This window comes from Phoca vitulina, unplaced genomic scaffold (assembly GCF_004348235.1).
Source record: "Phoca vitulina isolate PV1807 unplaced genomic scaffold, GSC_HSeal_1.0 scaffold4, whole genome shotgun sequence".
In the NCBI taxonomy this organism is placed as follows: Eukaryota; Metazoa; Chordata; class Mammalia; order Carnivora; family Phocidae; genus Phoca; species Phoca vitulina.
In genome coordinates, this window is record NW_022589707.1 from 46,173,621 (window position 1) to 46,189,873 (window position 16,253).

A 16,253-nucleotide genomic window follows, 5' to 3' on the forward strand; every position below is an offset into this window, starting at 1 on the left:
ATAGAGATTTCTTTAAAAGAAGGTAACTCCTCAGGGCGCCTGCGTGGCTCAGTCGGTTAAGTGTCTGCTTTTGGCTCAGGTCGTGATGCTGGGTTCCTGGGATCAAGCCCCTCATCGGGCTCCCTGCTCAGCGGGGAACCTGCTTCTCCCTCTGCCCCCCGCCCCCACCAGCTCGTGGTCTCTCAAGCACACACTCTCTCAAATAAATAAAATCTTAAAAAAAAAAAAAAAAAAAGATACCTCCTCAAAGTAAAATATAACCAAGAGGGCAGAAAACCATATACCATGGTCTGTGCCTCGTTAGCAACATGGCCAAAAAGAAAGTTTCGTTACTCCTCTTAGGGAAATAATAGGTGTTCCTCAAAATTTGTTTTCTTTAAACACCAACTGTTGACAAGGATGTGGAGAAAAAAGGAACCCTCGTGCACTGTTGGTGGGAATGGAAGCTGGTGCAGTCACTGTGGAAAACAGTATGGAGTGTCATCACAAAATTAAGAATAGAACTACTGGGTATTCATCCAAAGAGTATGAAAACACAGATTTGAAAATATATGCACCACTATGTTTACTGTAGTATTATTTACAATAGCCAAATATGGAAGGAGCCCATCAAGAGATGAATGGATAATGAAGCGGTGTATATGTATTCAATGGAATATTACTCAGCCCTAAAAAAAGAATGCAATCTTGCCATTTGCAACATGGATGGATCTAGAGTGTATAATGCAAAGAGAAACAAATCATGCAGAGAAAGACAAATACCCTACAATTTCACTCATATGTGGAATTTAAGAAACAAAGCAAAAGAAAAAAGAGAAACAAAACAGACTCAACTATAGAGAACTGATGGTTACTAGAGGGAGGTGGATGGGGGGAATGGGTGAAATAGGTGACAGGGATTAGAGAGAGACACGATGAGCACTGAGTAATGTACAGAACTGCTGACTCACTACATCGTACACCTGAAACTAACGTAACACTGTATATTACTTATACTGCAATTAAAGTAAAATAATGGGGGAAAACCTGTTTTCTTTAAAAATAGCTTCATCGTTAACATTCTCTAAATATTTACATCAACTAAATTCACTGAAAAAAACACAGTGAAAAAATTGTACAATGAATATGTAAATCAAACCATATCTTAGAGGTCAGTTTAGACACATTTGGCTTCCCCTCCCCCGCCCCGGGTAATATCAATTATAAGAGTAGAGAAACTGCTAAATATTTTAAAACCTTCTTGGTTAGTTGCTCCCTAGCAAAATGCTTATTAACTTTCTTCTTTCAACCACTCTTTTGTTGACTTTAGGTTTCATGTTAACAATCAAAAGCAAACACTGACTGACAGATTTAACAAAGAAGTGCAATCTACCAACACCAGGGAAATGTATTTACTTCACCAATTTGTTCTTTTCAAACACTTAACATCCTGACCACGATTGAAATACCAGAAGCTCTCCAGCTGCATCTATCTTGCCTACCTGATACGTTTAGTGGGACTTGACTCCAAGTACAAAAGAGAAAAGACACAGAAAAAATATTCTTTTGGGAGGCTATAAGGCCAGAAAAGAGTAGTAAGGAAACCTTAACCTTTTAGGTAGTACACATTGCCATAATTTTTCAGCATCACAGATAAAGAAAAACTACCCTATGGGAAGAGAACAAGGGTCAGGTGGACCTCCTGCTTCCATGTCCTCACGAAACTGAGCTATTTTGTGAAGAGTATAGACGTTTTCCTTCCTATCAACCCCCAAAGATTAAAAATGGACTCCTACCACATGCTTCTTTCCCTGACAGTCCCATTTGAGATCTGCACGGTCTACCTTTTCTTCTACTCCTCAGTTGCACTCCATAATGTGGCTTTTCATAATGCCCTTGCCACTATTCAAGTAGTACCTATTTATAGTTTTCCTGGGTTTGCCTCTTTCCAAGATGTTTTAAATGTTGCCACCTGAACCATTGTACACTTCACAATTTTATAGCTTTCAATTTTACTGTCCGAAGACTTTTCTGGATACTTCATCTTAGACATTTCAGTCTACCTTCATGTAGACATGCTGTAAATTTTAGAGGAACATCCACTAGTGTTTTGCTTCGTTTTGTTTTTTATCGAGTGCCAACATTGTAGGCTTTGAACCACAGTTTCCTATTCAAGTAGAATAGTGTCTGGTCCCAGGGCCCTTCCTGGTCATGTCTTTGCCGAGAGCAGGCATGAATCATGGTCTCCAGAGAACCGTCTGCAAATATTTATTCCCTGGCACCCAATGGCACATGGTCAGAGTTCATCATCCTGTACCTAGGGTAGACATCATTTTTTCCTCAAGATGCCATTCTGTAATTTTTTCTCTTCCACCACGACTTTTCCTGCAGTTTAAACCTCATCCGTGAGTCATTCCAGTACTTTGACTACCAATCCATCCCCCCAACCTCAAGCAGTTATTAGACATCTGCTTTATAAGACACTGAAGACAGGGATCTAAATAGAACCCAAACTGTGACATGATGTCCCACCCCTGCAGAGCTACTGGGCAGGGGCTGATGCTATATGTTTCCACGGACAAGATACAAATAGGTGCAAAGTTAAAGACAAAAAACATGACAAAAAGATAAAGTAGTTTAGAAAAAATAAGTGGCATGTACTAGAACAGAATCCCTATCAACAGCTGTGCTACGGGAAGGAGAGAGACTTGAATTAGAAAAAGTAGGAGCCTCTGTAAAGGGAACAATCTACATTCTTTCGTCCTGTTATTTATAAAAGCATGACAGCAAAGTAGGTCCAGCAACAGAGAGTATGATACACTGTGGAGCCATTACAAAATACTGAATTCTGCTCTAAAACCAAGAAAACGTTTATGATCCATTCCTAAGTGAAAAAGGTTACTGAAGAGGGTCAGCCTCTGATGTCACTCTTGTCAAACGGATACATATACATATATGTAGCCAAAGAAAAATTTCTGAGAGATGGAATCACAGGCAGCTTAATTTTACAATAATAAGATATATATTTTGGCCAACAGCAACTCAGTTTCATCTACCAGCTCTTACAAAACAAAGAACTATTTCATCCTTATGAATTTTTTTTGTAGGCTCCATGACCAATGTGGAACTAAACATGGGGCTTGAACTCACAACCCTGAGATCGAGACCTGAGCTGAGATCAAGAATCAGACAAGTCGGGCGCCTGGGTGGCTCAGTTGGTTAAGCGACTGCCTTCAGCTCAGGTCATGATCCTGGAGTCCCTGGATCGAGTCCCACATCAGGCTGCCTGCTCGGCGGGGAGTCTGCTTCTCCCTCTGACCCTCCCCCGTCTCATGTGCTTTCTCTCTCTCATTCTCTCTCTCTCAAATAAATAAAATCTTTAAAAAAGAAAAAAAAAAAAAAAAGAAATCAGACAAGTCACCGACTGAACCACCCAGGCCCCAATCCTTGTGAATTCTTTGTGTTAAAATGCTCGACAGGGGCCAGGAGATACTTGCACCTTCACCACCACCTGACCCATCCTGTGAATTTGAAGGTCAAAATCAAACAGTATCCCATATAAAGTCTGGGTCTGTGCTATTGTTTTGCACAGCCATTTTCAATGAATTATGCCCATGATCCCCAGTGTATTTCTTTGGAAACAGAAGCCTCCATTCCTCTTTTGGGATGTCATCTGGTTTTACACCTCACTTGCAGTTCTTTTCTTTGACAAGAAAGTTTTGCATGGTGTCCCTCTTTCCCACATCTTAAGTTGTCCATTTGGGAGGTCTAAGAAGATGCGTTTTTTATTAATGCAATTCGGAATACATAAATACCATATTGCATTTCTTTAATTCTCTGTCCAACATTTCTTCATGTCTTAACATCTGAAAGTGGACTACGTTATATAATCGATGGAATAATTTTTTGGGCAGCATTTTATTTATATACAAAATAATGACGTGCCTGATCACCAACGGTGTCTTTTGCCTGACGGAATGTATTATACCAACTGCTATTTGTTTCAGTCAGAGTAATGAAGTGGGCGGGTGAACCCAACATATGTAAACAATGGTACAGAGAAAATCTTCCATGAACAGGTATTTTTCACTTTTCACGGTGGCTTAATTTGGAATCAGGATTTCATAGGCTATGCCAAACTAGTTCTAAAGGTAATGAGAGCTAAAACACTGAATTTGAGAAAAGATCAATAGTCCAAAGTCCTAAAACTGACCTTGTCCCAAGTAAACATCATGCATTAGTGCCTTATGTAAAATTTAATTCAGTGAGGTGAATATAAACAGGATGTGACTAGTTGTTTACCTGGGTCAGAAAGGAACGTATTCACTCCTTTCATCTAACAGTCAAAATTATTCATTCGTATTTTTTTAATGATAGCTTCTTCAGAACTAACCTTAAATGCAGCTTCTAAACCGTTGCTGTTAAAGAAACCTTCACAAAGAATCGTCCCAAGTCTTCTGTCAAAATCCAAAGTTTTGGACTTAAACACAACATAATCACTTTCAAATTCCTGTAAGATTCAAAGTAAAATAGTTTACAGGAAAGTTTCCCACAGCGAAAATAGCCATCACATGGGCATGACATGCCTCCTTCCCTCCCCCTCCCTCCCTGTCTCACCCTTCCACCGCCTCTTCCATCCCTTCCCCTCCCCTGCCCCATCTCTCCCAATGCATGTTTCATAGCAGGATTCCAGGGACTATCAACAAAGAGCTGCATCTGACTGTTCAAAATGGCAGTCTTAGAGGAACACGGAGCCTTTAGCACTGCCAGCCCATGTTTCCCCTGTCCTTCTCACTGCCTCAGACCCCAACGTCAGCACTCCGACCCACCAGTCTGCCGGCCCTCTCCCAATCCATTCTGATTATCAATGATAAAGCAAAGCTTTTCCAAAAATCAAAAAGAACCCATTCTCATCACAACTTCAGTTTAAGTTTCAATAGGAAAGTTGTTTGTTTTGTTTTTCATGGAGCGGAAAGCCTAGCAAGCAACACTAGTTCTTCAGGTGAGGAGTAAAATCACAGGTCTGTAAGAAAGCACCGTTAGTGATACAGATGAAACTCAATGCTCTTCCATTTGCCCAGTGTGTTAATATGCAGTTAACAACCCCCAGTTTCCTCTTCACACTAACCATCCACTCTCATAATCAGAAAGAACGAAACCATCAGAGAGTAACTATCATCCGCAGGGCAGTGCAATTCACAGCGAAGAAGTCCCAGAAATTCACACGCACTTTGGGCTTTCCAGTCAAACTGCCACACATTTAATGTAATGAAGTCCTCTATTACCTATCTAAATTAAGCCTCATCTATTAATAACGGCCGTAATGACAGCTAACATTCAGTTTTCTGTTCTAAATGCTGTACATTTTTAACTCAATTTGCACAACACATGATGTAGGTAATACTGTTTCCATTTTATAGGTGACAAAACAAACTCAGAGAAGTTAAATCATCTGCCCACAGTCACACCATTGCTAATTGGTAGAATCAGAATTTAAAGCCTGGCAACCACGATGTTTCGATGTTTCTATGTTTCTATGAAGGACTGCGCCCTTGTGTGGACTCTAACACGCCCCGAGAACAGAGTGTAATGGCAACGTCCTAGGGCACTGTGTGTCATACACCACAATGTTATATTTAGCATCAAGAGGAAGTCTCCAGGTCTGAATGAGACACAGTCTCTTCATCCAAGCATCACTTTTAAAAGTAAACACAACCTCCCAACAAGTCTTAACAAGCCTAACTTATCCCTCCTCTCAGTCTGGCAACAAGAAACTTACAACTTAAGATGCTCAAATATTATTTAAACACATAGCACTTAACATCTCAGCGAGGGGAAAATGCAAATCTCTATCCCAACTATCTCTCCCTCTCTCCCAAACTGTTTTACTCATTCAAGCCAAATTCAGAACGGCCAAAGGCACCTCTCCCCATCAAGTCCCACAGATAATTCAAACTCATCTTGCACAAATCTCAGTTCACCATCTACTCTATAAAGCAGCTCTTTTAAGACACCCAAACAAATTTTGGCCATCTCCTTTGCTCTCTTAACCACCTCTTGAGCACGTCCACTATGCTTCCTGTCTCCAGGTGTCACTCTGGTCTAAATCACCATCACCACTCACCTGGATTTCTGCTAATCACTTTCCAACTACTTTCTCTGCCTCTATTACTGTCTCTCTGAATAATTCCTCAAAGTGCCATTGAAATAAGCTTTCTAAAATAGAGATCTTGTCCCTCTAATTTTTTTTTAAAGATTTTATTTGAGAGAGAGATAGCGAGGATAGAGCACAATCAGGGGACGGGAGAAGCAGGCTCCCCACTGAGCAGTGAGCCCGACTTGACTAAGGGCTCAATCCCAGGACCCCTGGGGATCATGACCTGAGCTAAAGGCAGACACTTAACCAACCGAACCACCCAGGTGCCCCTGTCACTCTAATTTTTAATTCTCCAATTCATAAGACCTTATTTTTTAAGATAACGTCTCAAAGTCTTACCATACTCTACAAAACCCTATGTGATCTGGACCGCATTTATTGCTCTGAACTATTCCAGCACCTTCCCCCCTTTACACACTAGGATCCTGTCACACCTGCCTTGTCACATCCTCTCTCTCTGCAGGATACAATTTCCCACTAATCCCTTTCTTTTTACCTAGTCTTCACCTGCTTAATTTCTACTTATTTTTCAGTTCTATTTATCTTTCAGTTACCTTCTCAATTTCCTTGCACCTCCTTTGGCAAGGGGCCCTTCACAAATGCTCTCATAGCTCCCTGTACGTTAGATACCCTAGCACGGAGCACCCTGGGTAACTGCCTACCTGTATTTGCCCCTGGATTCAAAGCTCTGGGAGTATAATGAATAGGTTTAGTTTTCAGAGTTACAGTACCAATATTTAATGGGGTTCTTATAGCACATAGTTGTTTCTCAATAAATACTTATTAAAGCATAAACAATATGCCAGTATTACTCAAGGGTCATTACAGACTTTTTTTTTCTTTATCCTGACAACTGCAAAATTGTCCTTATTAGTGACATGGGAAAGAGTCTTAGCCAGAGACATGTGCTGGTTTGACTTAGCTCCAAAAAGGCATTCATGCTGCTGGGGGAAACACAGACCCTGAGGGAGCTTGAAAGGGGCTGAGGAAGCAGTTTCAGGGCAAATGCAGTAATTCGGGCCAGAGAGGAGATCTGGATATATTTTCAGGGTTTATCTGACAGAACCTGATGTTTATCATGAGAAAAAGAACAAGGTCATGAATGACTCTAAGGTTGTGCACCATGGAGCCCACTAGGTGGAGAAGACCAGCAAGAGCAGGTTTGAGTACAGGTAGAGGTTCAGTTTTGCAAGTTCATTTTGAGATGTCTATCAAATATTTAAGCACAGACATTGAGTGGGCAGCTGAAGATACGCTATGGGTTTACCATTACGTAGCTTTCGGGTGATGTTCTTCATGCAAGTTGAGGCACTTACCCTCTGTTTCTATTTCTGAGAGTTCTTATCAGAAATGGGAATTGAATTTGGTAAAATGTTTTGCATGCATCAGTTAACACAATGTTTTTCTTCTTTAGGGTGGGTGTTACCTAAAATTGTGATAATCATTTCTCCATCTACGCCTAAACTCACTATGCTGCACAACTAAAACTAATACAGTATTATACATCAGTTTGAAAAGTTATTTCTTATTGGATGATTTGTAATAGTTCTGGTTTTTGAGGAATTGGTCCAGTTCTTCTAGGTGTCAAATTTGTGTGTGTAGAGGTTGTTTCTTGTTTTGATATTGCCTATTATTCTTTTAATGTCTGCAGAGGATGTAGTGGTAGCCCATTTTATTCCTGATAATGGTAACTTGCCTTCTCACTTTTTTATCTTTCAAGAATTAACTTAGTTTCAGTGATTTTTCTCTATTTTTTAAATTTCATAGACTTTGCTCTTTATTATTTCTTTCTGGTTGCTTTGTAACTATTTTGCTCTTCTTTTCTCTAGGTTCTTAAAGTGGAAACCTAGATTACCAATTTGACACTTTCCTTTTTTAATGCATGCATTTTCAGTGCTATCAATTTCCCTCTGAGAACTGCTTTGGCTGTTCCCACAGATTTTGGTATGTTTTATTTTCATTTTCATTAAGTTCTCTATGTTTTGTTTCCCTTGAGACTACTTCTTTGACTCATGGGATATTTAAAGATGTGCTTTTCAGTTTCAGAGTGCTGAAATTTTCCTATTATGTTTCCATTATTGATTTCTTTTTGATTCCACTGTCAACAAAGAACATACTCTGTACCATTTCACATCTCTTATATTTGTTAAGGTTGTCTATGGTCCAGGATATGATATATCATGGTCTATGTTTCATGAGCATTTGAAAAGAATGTGAATTCTGCTGTTGTTGCATGGAGTGTTCTATAAATGTTGATTAGATCCTCCTGGTTGATGGTATTGAATCCTTCCATATCCTTGCTAATTTCTTATCTGCTTGTTCTTTCAGTTTCTCAGAAGGGAGCAATGAGGTCTCCAACTTGAACTGTGAATTTGTCTATTTTTCTTTTTGGTTCCATCAGTTTTTGAATCACATGTTTTATTACTATCTTCTTTGGTACATACATTTAGGGTTGCGAGATCTCTTAGGTGGGTTGACCCTTTTATCATTATATAATGTCCCGGTCCAGTAATTTTATTTTTTGCTATGAAATCTACTTTATCTGATATTTATACAGCCATTACTGCTTTCTTTTGATTCACATTTCCATGATAGGCCTTTTTCTGTCCTTTTAGTTTTAATCTACATATATGGTTAGATTTAGAGTTTCTGAAAGAAAGCATACAGTAGGGTCTTATTTTTTAATCCACTCTGGCAACTCTTTGTGTATTTTGACCATTTACATTTAAGGTAATTATTCCTACATTAAGGTTTAACTCTGCCACTTTCTTTTTTTCTTTTCAGTTGGTTTTCTCCATTTCTGGCTTTCTGTAGCTCTCTATGAATTTTTTTTAGAATTACATTTGATGTATCCATAGCGTTTTAAATTTATCTCTTTTTATTTCTCTAGATATTATGTATCTAGATACATATATACATTTGTACATTAGTTATCACTGTCTAATGTTATCATCTTTCACCAGTTCAACTAAAATATAAAATCTTACCTCCCACAACCAATGAGTCAAGGAAGAAATCAAAAAGGAAATGAAGACTATGTTGACACAAGAGTTCTAGGAGGATGGCAGAGTAGAAGGATCCTGAGCTCACCTCTACCCATGACACACTGAGGCAACAGGTACATATAAGGCAAGTCATTCTGAAAATGGCCTGAAGATTAACAGAACAGATCATCCATAGCTAAAGACAAAAAAGGAGCCACACTGAGAAGGTAAGAAGCTGGCAGAGATGGAGTTTGTGAACTGAACCCCTGGTGTAGGGACCTACAAGTGGGAAGGATATCACAAGTGGGAAGGATATCACAAGTGTGAAGGTCCTCCCTGAGGAACAAAGAGATCAAGCCACACATTAAGCACCCCAGGCCTTGGGAACCTGTACCTAAAGACGAGCCCCCATAACACAAGGCTCTGAACAGGGCTTAACTCCAGGAGAGCCAGGGTGTTATAGGAAACTGAGACTTTTCCTAAAGGGACGGCATGCTGTACCACTCTGTCCAAGGCCCAGCACAGAGCAGTAGTTTGTAAAGTACCTGGGTTATAAGTGAAGATTTACTGACTAGTTTTAGGACATGTAAAGGGGCAGGGATCTACAAGGGCTTTCTCAAAGAATGGAAGTGCTAGTGGGTGCCATTTTTCTTGCCCTCCTTCTGCCCAGCTGGCTGGCTGCTTGCTAGAGCCCATTCTGACAACTCGCCATCTGCACTGCTAGCATTGTTCACCTCACCCAAGCATTCCCCTGCAGACCCACCTGCCCAGGCATGCATCCCTCCAAAGCAGCTCCTGCCCCTGACATACCTGGCAGGCAGTCCTAGCCAGGACTGGCACCCCCACAAGAGGCTCCTGGAAGGGGGGGGCAGAGAGGGAACACACCCACAGCAGCTACACCCTGGCCTCTCAGCCAGCTGTGCCAGAAGCTAATCCTACCCAGCAGGCAAGCCTGCAGCAGCTACAGCCAGGCCTCTCAGCCAGCCACAGCTGGGGCCAGCCCTGTCCACCAAGGCACAGGCAGTACTCAGGGCCAGTAAATGCAGACAGTTAGGCCGGGGGCCAGCAGCAACCACCAGCACAACCGCAACAGGTGCAGCCCAGTCACAACAGGAGGGTGCATACAGCCCACAGAGGGGACACCCCTGGACCACCTGGTGCTGGTGATGAGGGGGAACTGTACTACTGGGCCCCACAGGATGCCTTCTAAATAGCACCACTACCTTCAAGACCAGGAGACATAGCTGACCTACCTAATACATAGAAACAAAGAGATTGAGACAAAATGAGGAGACAGAGGAATATGTTCCAAACAAAGTAACAAAATAAAACCTCAAAAAAATACCTAAGTGAAATGGAGATAAGTGAGCAATTACATAGAGTTCAAAATAATGGTCATAAAGATTCTCACTGAATTTGAGAAGAGTGGATGAACTCAGTGAGAACTACAACAAAGAAAGAGAAAATATAAGAAAAAGAACCAATCAGAGCTAAAGAATATTATAAAGGAAAAATACAGGAGAAGGAATCAACAGCAGATTAGAGGATGCAGAAGAATGGATCAATGATCTGAAAGATAGTGTACTGGAAAGTACTCAAACTGAAGAGCAAAAAGAAAAAAAAATGAGCATATACTAAGGTACTTCTGAGACAAAATCAGGCATACAAACATTTACATTATAGGAGTACCAAAAAGACAGGGAGAGATAGGGGCAGAACGCTTATCTGAAGAAGTAATAGTTAAAAATTTCCCTAAACTGGGGAAGGAAACAGACATCCAGGAAACACAGCCCCAAACAAGATGAACCCAAGGAGATCCACACCAAGACACAACAATTAAAATGTCACAAATTAAAGAAAAAGGAATCTTAAGAGCAGCAGGAGAAAACAAATTACTATGTACAAGGGAAACCTTATAAGGCTATAGGCTAATTTTTCAGCAGAGACTTTGTACCAGAACAAAGTGGCAAGATACATTCAAGGTGAAAGGCAAAAACCTACAACCAAGAATATTCAACCCAGCAAGGTTATCACTCAACACTGAAGGAGAAAGTTTCCCAGGGAAACAAAAGCAGTTCATCACCACTAAACCAGCTTTATAAGAAATGTTAACAGGACTTCTTTAATCAGAAAAGACAAAGCCATAAACAGAAGAAAATTATGAAAAGAAAAAATTTCACCAGTAAAAGCAACAGAAGTAAAAGTAGTAGATCAATCACTTATAAAGCTAGCATGAAGATTAAAAGCAAAATCAATTATACCTACAAAAATTAGTTAAGGGATACACAGAATAAAAAGATGAAAAATAGAACATCTGCAGTTTTATATACATAAAACAGTAGGGAATAAAATGTAGTGTTTTCAGAATGTGTTTGAACTTAACTGACCATCAACTTAATAAAGGCTGCTATAAACAGAAGATATTAAATATGAACTTCATGACAACCACAAACCAAGTAAGTATGATACACAAAGAATTTACAGAAAGGAACCCAAGCATAACATTAAACAAAGACATCAAGTAACTAGGGAAGAGAGCTAAAGAATAAAGAAGAACTATAAAAACAACCAAAGAACAACTAAAATGGCACTAAATACATACCTATCAATAACTGCTCTAAATGTAAATGGTCCAAATACTCCCATCAAAAGACATTAAGATACTGAATGGAAAATAAAAGGGGATTCATCTACATGCTGCTTACAAGAGACTCACTTCAGATCTAAAGACACATACAAACTGCAAGTGAAGGGCTGGAAAAGACATTCCGTGCAAAAGGGAGTGGGGGAAAAAAAAAGCTGGATGGCAATACTTATAGCAGACAAAACAGCATTTAGAGCAATGACTGTTAACAAGAGACAAAGGCATTATGTAATGATAAAGGAATCAATCCAGCAAGAGGATATAACAATTGTAAATATCTATGTACCTAAATATGTTTAATATATAAACAGAAATATATAAAGCAAATATTAACATAAATGGAGAAACTGACAGTAATACATTAGAAGATTTTAACACCCTGCTTACATCAATGGATAGAGCATCGAGACAAAAATCAGTAAATAAAAGAAAAAAAAAAAAGGGGGGGGGGCGCCTGGGTGGCTCAGTCGTTAAGCATCTGCCTTCGGCTCAGGTCATGATCCCGGGGTCCTGGGATTGAGCCCCACATCGGGCTCTCTGCTCAGCGGGAAGCCTGCTTCTCCCTCTCCCACTCCCCCTGCTTGTGTTCCCTCTCTCGCTGTGTCTCTGTCAAATAAATAAATAAAATCTTTAAAAAAAAAAAAAAAAAAAAACCACAACAAAAAACAGTGGCTTTGAACAACACATTAGGCCAGATGGACCTAACAGATACATTCCATCCAAGTATAGCCAAATACACATCCTTTTCAAGTGCACACAGAACATTCTCCAGGGTAGATTATATATTAGGCCACAAAACTAGTCTTGATAAATTTAAGAGGACTGAAATCCTATCAAGCATCTTTACTGACCACAACAGTATTAAACTAGAAAGTGCAAGAAAAACTGCAAAATACAAACACATGGAGACTAAACATGCTACTCAACAACCAATGGGTCAATAAAGAAAAAGAGGAAATAAAAAAATACCTGAAGACAAATAAAATGGAAACACAATGGTTCAAGATCTTTGAGACAATGCAAAAGCAGTTCTAGGAGGGAAATTTATAATAATACAGGCTTACCTCAAGAAAAACCAGAGAAATCTCAAACAATCTACCCTTACACCTAAAGGAACTAGGAAAAAAAGAACAAAGCCCAAAGTTCGTAGCAGGAAATCAAGATCAGAGAGGAAATAAAAACTAAAAAAATGAAATTAAGATCAGATCAATGAATCTATGAGCTGGTTCTTTGAAACAATGAACAAAAATGATAAATCTTTAGCCAGGCTCATCAAGAAAAAAAGAAAACTCAAATATAATCAGAAGTGAAAGACGAAAAATCACCACCACCACAGAAATACAAAAGATTAGAAGAGACCACTATGAAAAACAATACACCAATGAAGTGGACAACCTGGAAGAAATCAAAAGATTCCTAGAAACATGCTATCTTCTAAGACTAGGTGTGAAAGAAATACAAAAACTGAACAGACCAATTACTAGTAACAAAAATGCATCAGTAACTAAAAAAACACCCAAACAAAAGTCCAGGACCATGTAGCTTCACAGGTGATTCTACCACTTATTTTTTTTTTCTACCACACATTTAAGGAAGAGTTAATACTTGTCCTTTTCTAACTATTCCCAAAAACATCTACGAGGAAGAAATGCTTCCCGGTTCTTTCTATGAGGTCAGCATACTGATACCAAAACCAGACAAAAACATTACAAAGAGAATAACAGGCCAATATCCTTGATGAATATAATTGCAAAAATTCTCAACAAAATACTAGCAAACCAAATTCAACAACACATTGACTCATTCACCATGACCAAGGATACATCAACAAAAAGAAAGATAAAAATCATATTATCATCATCTCAATATATACAGAAAAAGCATCTGACAAATTCCAACATCCATTCATGACAAAACCCTCAACAAAGTAGTTTTAGAGGGAACATAACCTCACCCTTTTAGAAGGAACACACCTCACCTTAATAAAGACTATATATGACAAACCTGCAGATAATATCATTCTCAAAGGTAAAAAGGTGAAAGCTTTTCTTCTAAGATCAGGAACAAAACAAGTATGTCCTCTCTCACCACTTTTATTCAACATATTACTGGAAGTCCTCACCACAGCAATCAGGTAAGAAAAATAAATAAAAGGCATCCAAATTGGTAAGGAAGAAGTAAAACTGTCACTATTTGTAGATGACATGGTACTATATATAGAAAACCCTTCGGATGCCATCAAAAAACAAAAAAAAACTATTAGAATAAATGAATTCAGTGAAGTTCCAGGATACCAAATTACTATACAGAAATCTGTTGCATTTCTATAATAACAAACCAGCAGTAGGAAAAATTAAGAAAACAATCCCATTTAAAATTGCCTCGGAAAGAATAAAATACCTAAGAATAAATTTAACCAAGGACACCAAAGACCTGTACGCTGGAAATTACGTAACAAAGAAAATCCCCAAACTGGATGGCTTTAATGGTGAACACTACCGAACATTTATTTTATTTTTTTTAATTTTTTTTAAGATTTTATTTATTTATTTGAGAGAGAATGAGAGAGAGCACATGAGAGGGGTTAGGGTCAGAGGGAGAAGCAGACTCCCTGCCGAGCAGGGAGCCCGATGCGGGACTCGATCCAGGGACTCCAGGATCATGACCTGAGCCGAAGGCAGTCGCTTAACGAACTGAGCCACCCAGGCGCCCCACTACCGAACATTTAAAGAAGAATTAACACCAATCCTTCTTAAAATCTTCCAAAAGATTGTAGAAGAGAAAATACTCCTAACTCATTCTATGAGGCAAACATCACCCTGATAGCAAAGGCAAATAAAAGTACTACAAGAAGGGAAAACTATAGACTGGTATTCCTCTTAAGTAATGATGCAAACACACTCAACAAAAACTAGCAAATAAAATCCATCAGCATATTAATGTAATTATACACCATGACCAAGTAGATTTATTCCTGGAATGCAAGGATGGCAGGTGAAAATCAATGTAGTTCACCACATTAATAAAGTGAAGAGAAAAAACCTCACACAATCATCACAATTGATGCATAAAAAACATGACAAAATTCAACACCCTTTTATGACACAATCACTCAACATAGTAAAGAATGGAAGAAAACTTCCTCAACATGATAAAGGCCATCTATCAAAAATGCACAGGTAATATATTCAGTGTTTAAAGGCTAAAATCTTTTCCCTTAAGGTCAGGAACAGGACCCGATGCCCACTTTTACCACTTTTATTCGACATAACATTACAAGTGCTAGCCAGAACAATTAGGTTAAAAAAAAAGAAAGAAAAGAAAGAAAGAAATTAAAAGTATCCAACTTGGAAATTAAGAAGTGAAATGATCTCTTAACAGACTGAAGGATTTTATATGCAGAAAAACCTAACGATTCTGTGCCCCTCCTCCAAAAAAACTATTAGCAGTAGTATATGCATCGAAGTCACAGGATACAAAATCAAAATGCAAATATCAGTTGCATTTCCATACATTACTGATGAACAATAAAAGTGATCCTTACAAGGTACCCAAAATTTTTTTAATATTTTGTTTGAGAGAGAGAGCACAAGCAGGGAAAAGAGTGAGAAACAGGGTTCCTGCAAGCAGGGAGCCCGATGTGGGACTCGATCCCAGGACCCTGAGATCATGACCTGAGCCAAAGGCAGAGGCTTAATCGACTGAGCCACCCAGGTGCCCCAAGACATACCAAAATTAACTCAAAGTAGATCAAGACCTAAATATGAATTAAAGCATGAAACTCTTATAAGAAAATACTGGAGAAAATCTTCACAACATTGGATTTGGCAATCATTTCTTGGATATGACATCAAAAGGAAAAGACAACAAAAGAAAAACTGGATAAATATGACTTCAAAGTTAAAAACTATTTTGCATCAAAAAACACTATCAGGAAAGTGTAAAGATAATGCAAATGGGAGAAACTATTTGCAAATCTTCTATCTAATGAGGAATTAATGTCCAGAATACAGGAAAAAGTACAAGAATCCAATTTAAAAAAAAAAAAAACAGGCACAAGACTTGAACAGACATTTCTTCACAGATATAAAAATGGGGTGCCTGGGTGGCTCAGTTATTAAGCGTCTGCCTTTGGCTCAGGTCATGATCCCAGGGTCCTGGGATCGAGCCCCGCATCAGGCTCCCTGCTCCACGGGAAGCCTGCTTCTCCTTCTCCCACTCCCCCTGCTTGTGTTCCCTCTCTCACTGTGTCTCTGTCAAATGACTGAAAAAAAAAATGGCCAATAGTTACTTTAAAAAAAGACCAACATCACTAGTTATTAGGGAAATGTAAATCAAACCACAATGAGTTATAACTTCACAGCCATTAGGATGGCTAAGAGAAAGGAAGGAAAGGAAGGAAAGGAAGGAAAGGAAGGAAAGGAGGGAGGGAGGGAGGGAGGAAGGAAGGAAGGAAGGAAGGAAGGAAGGAAGGAAGGAAGGAAGGAAG

At 39.1% G+C, this 16,253-nt stretch overlaps 1 protein-coding gene across 1 annotated transcript in view; it reads right to left on the minus strand.

Annotated features, from left to right (window-relative positions):
* DNAH11 (dynein axonemal heavy chain 11) overlaps positions 1-16,253 on the minus strand; it is a 320,378-nt gene that overhangs the window by 267,562 nt on the left and 36,563 nt on the right. The window contains exon 8 of the mRNA XM_032401311.1: positions 4,373-4,489. Within this exon, the coding sequence (XP_032257202.1) occupies positions 4,373-4,489 (117 nt within the window). The remainder of the gene's footprint in view (positions 1-4,372; positions 4,490-16,253) is intronic.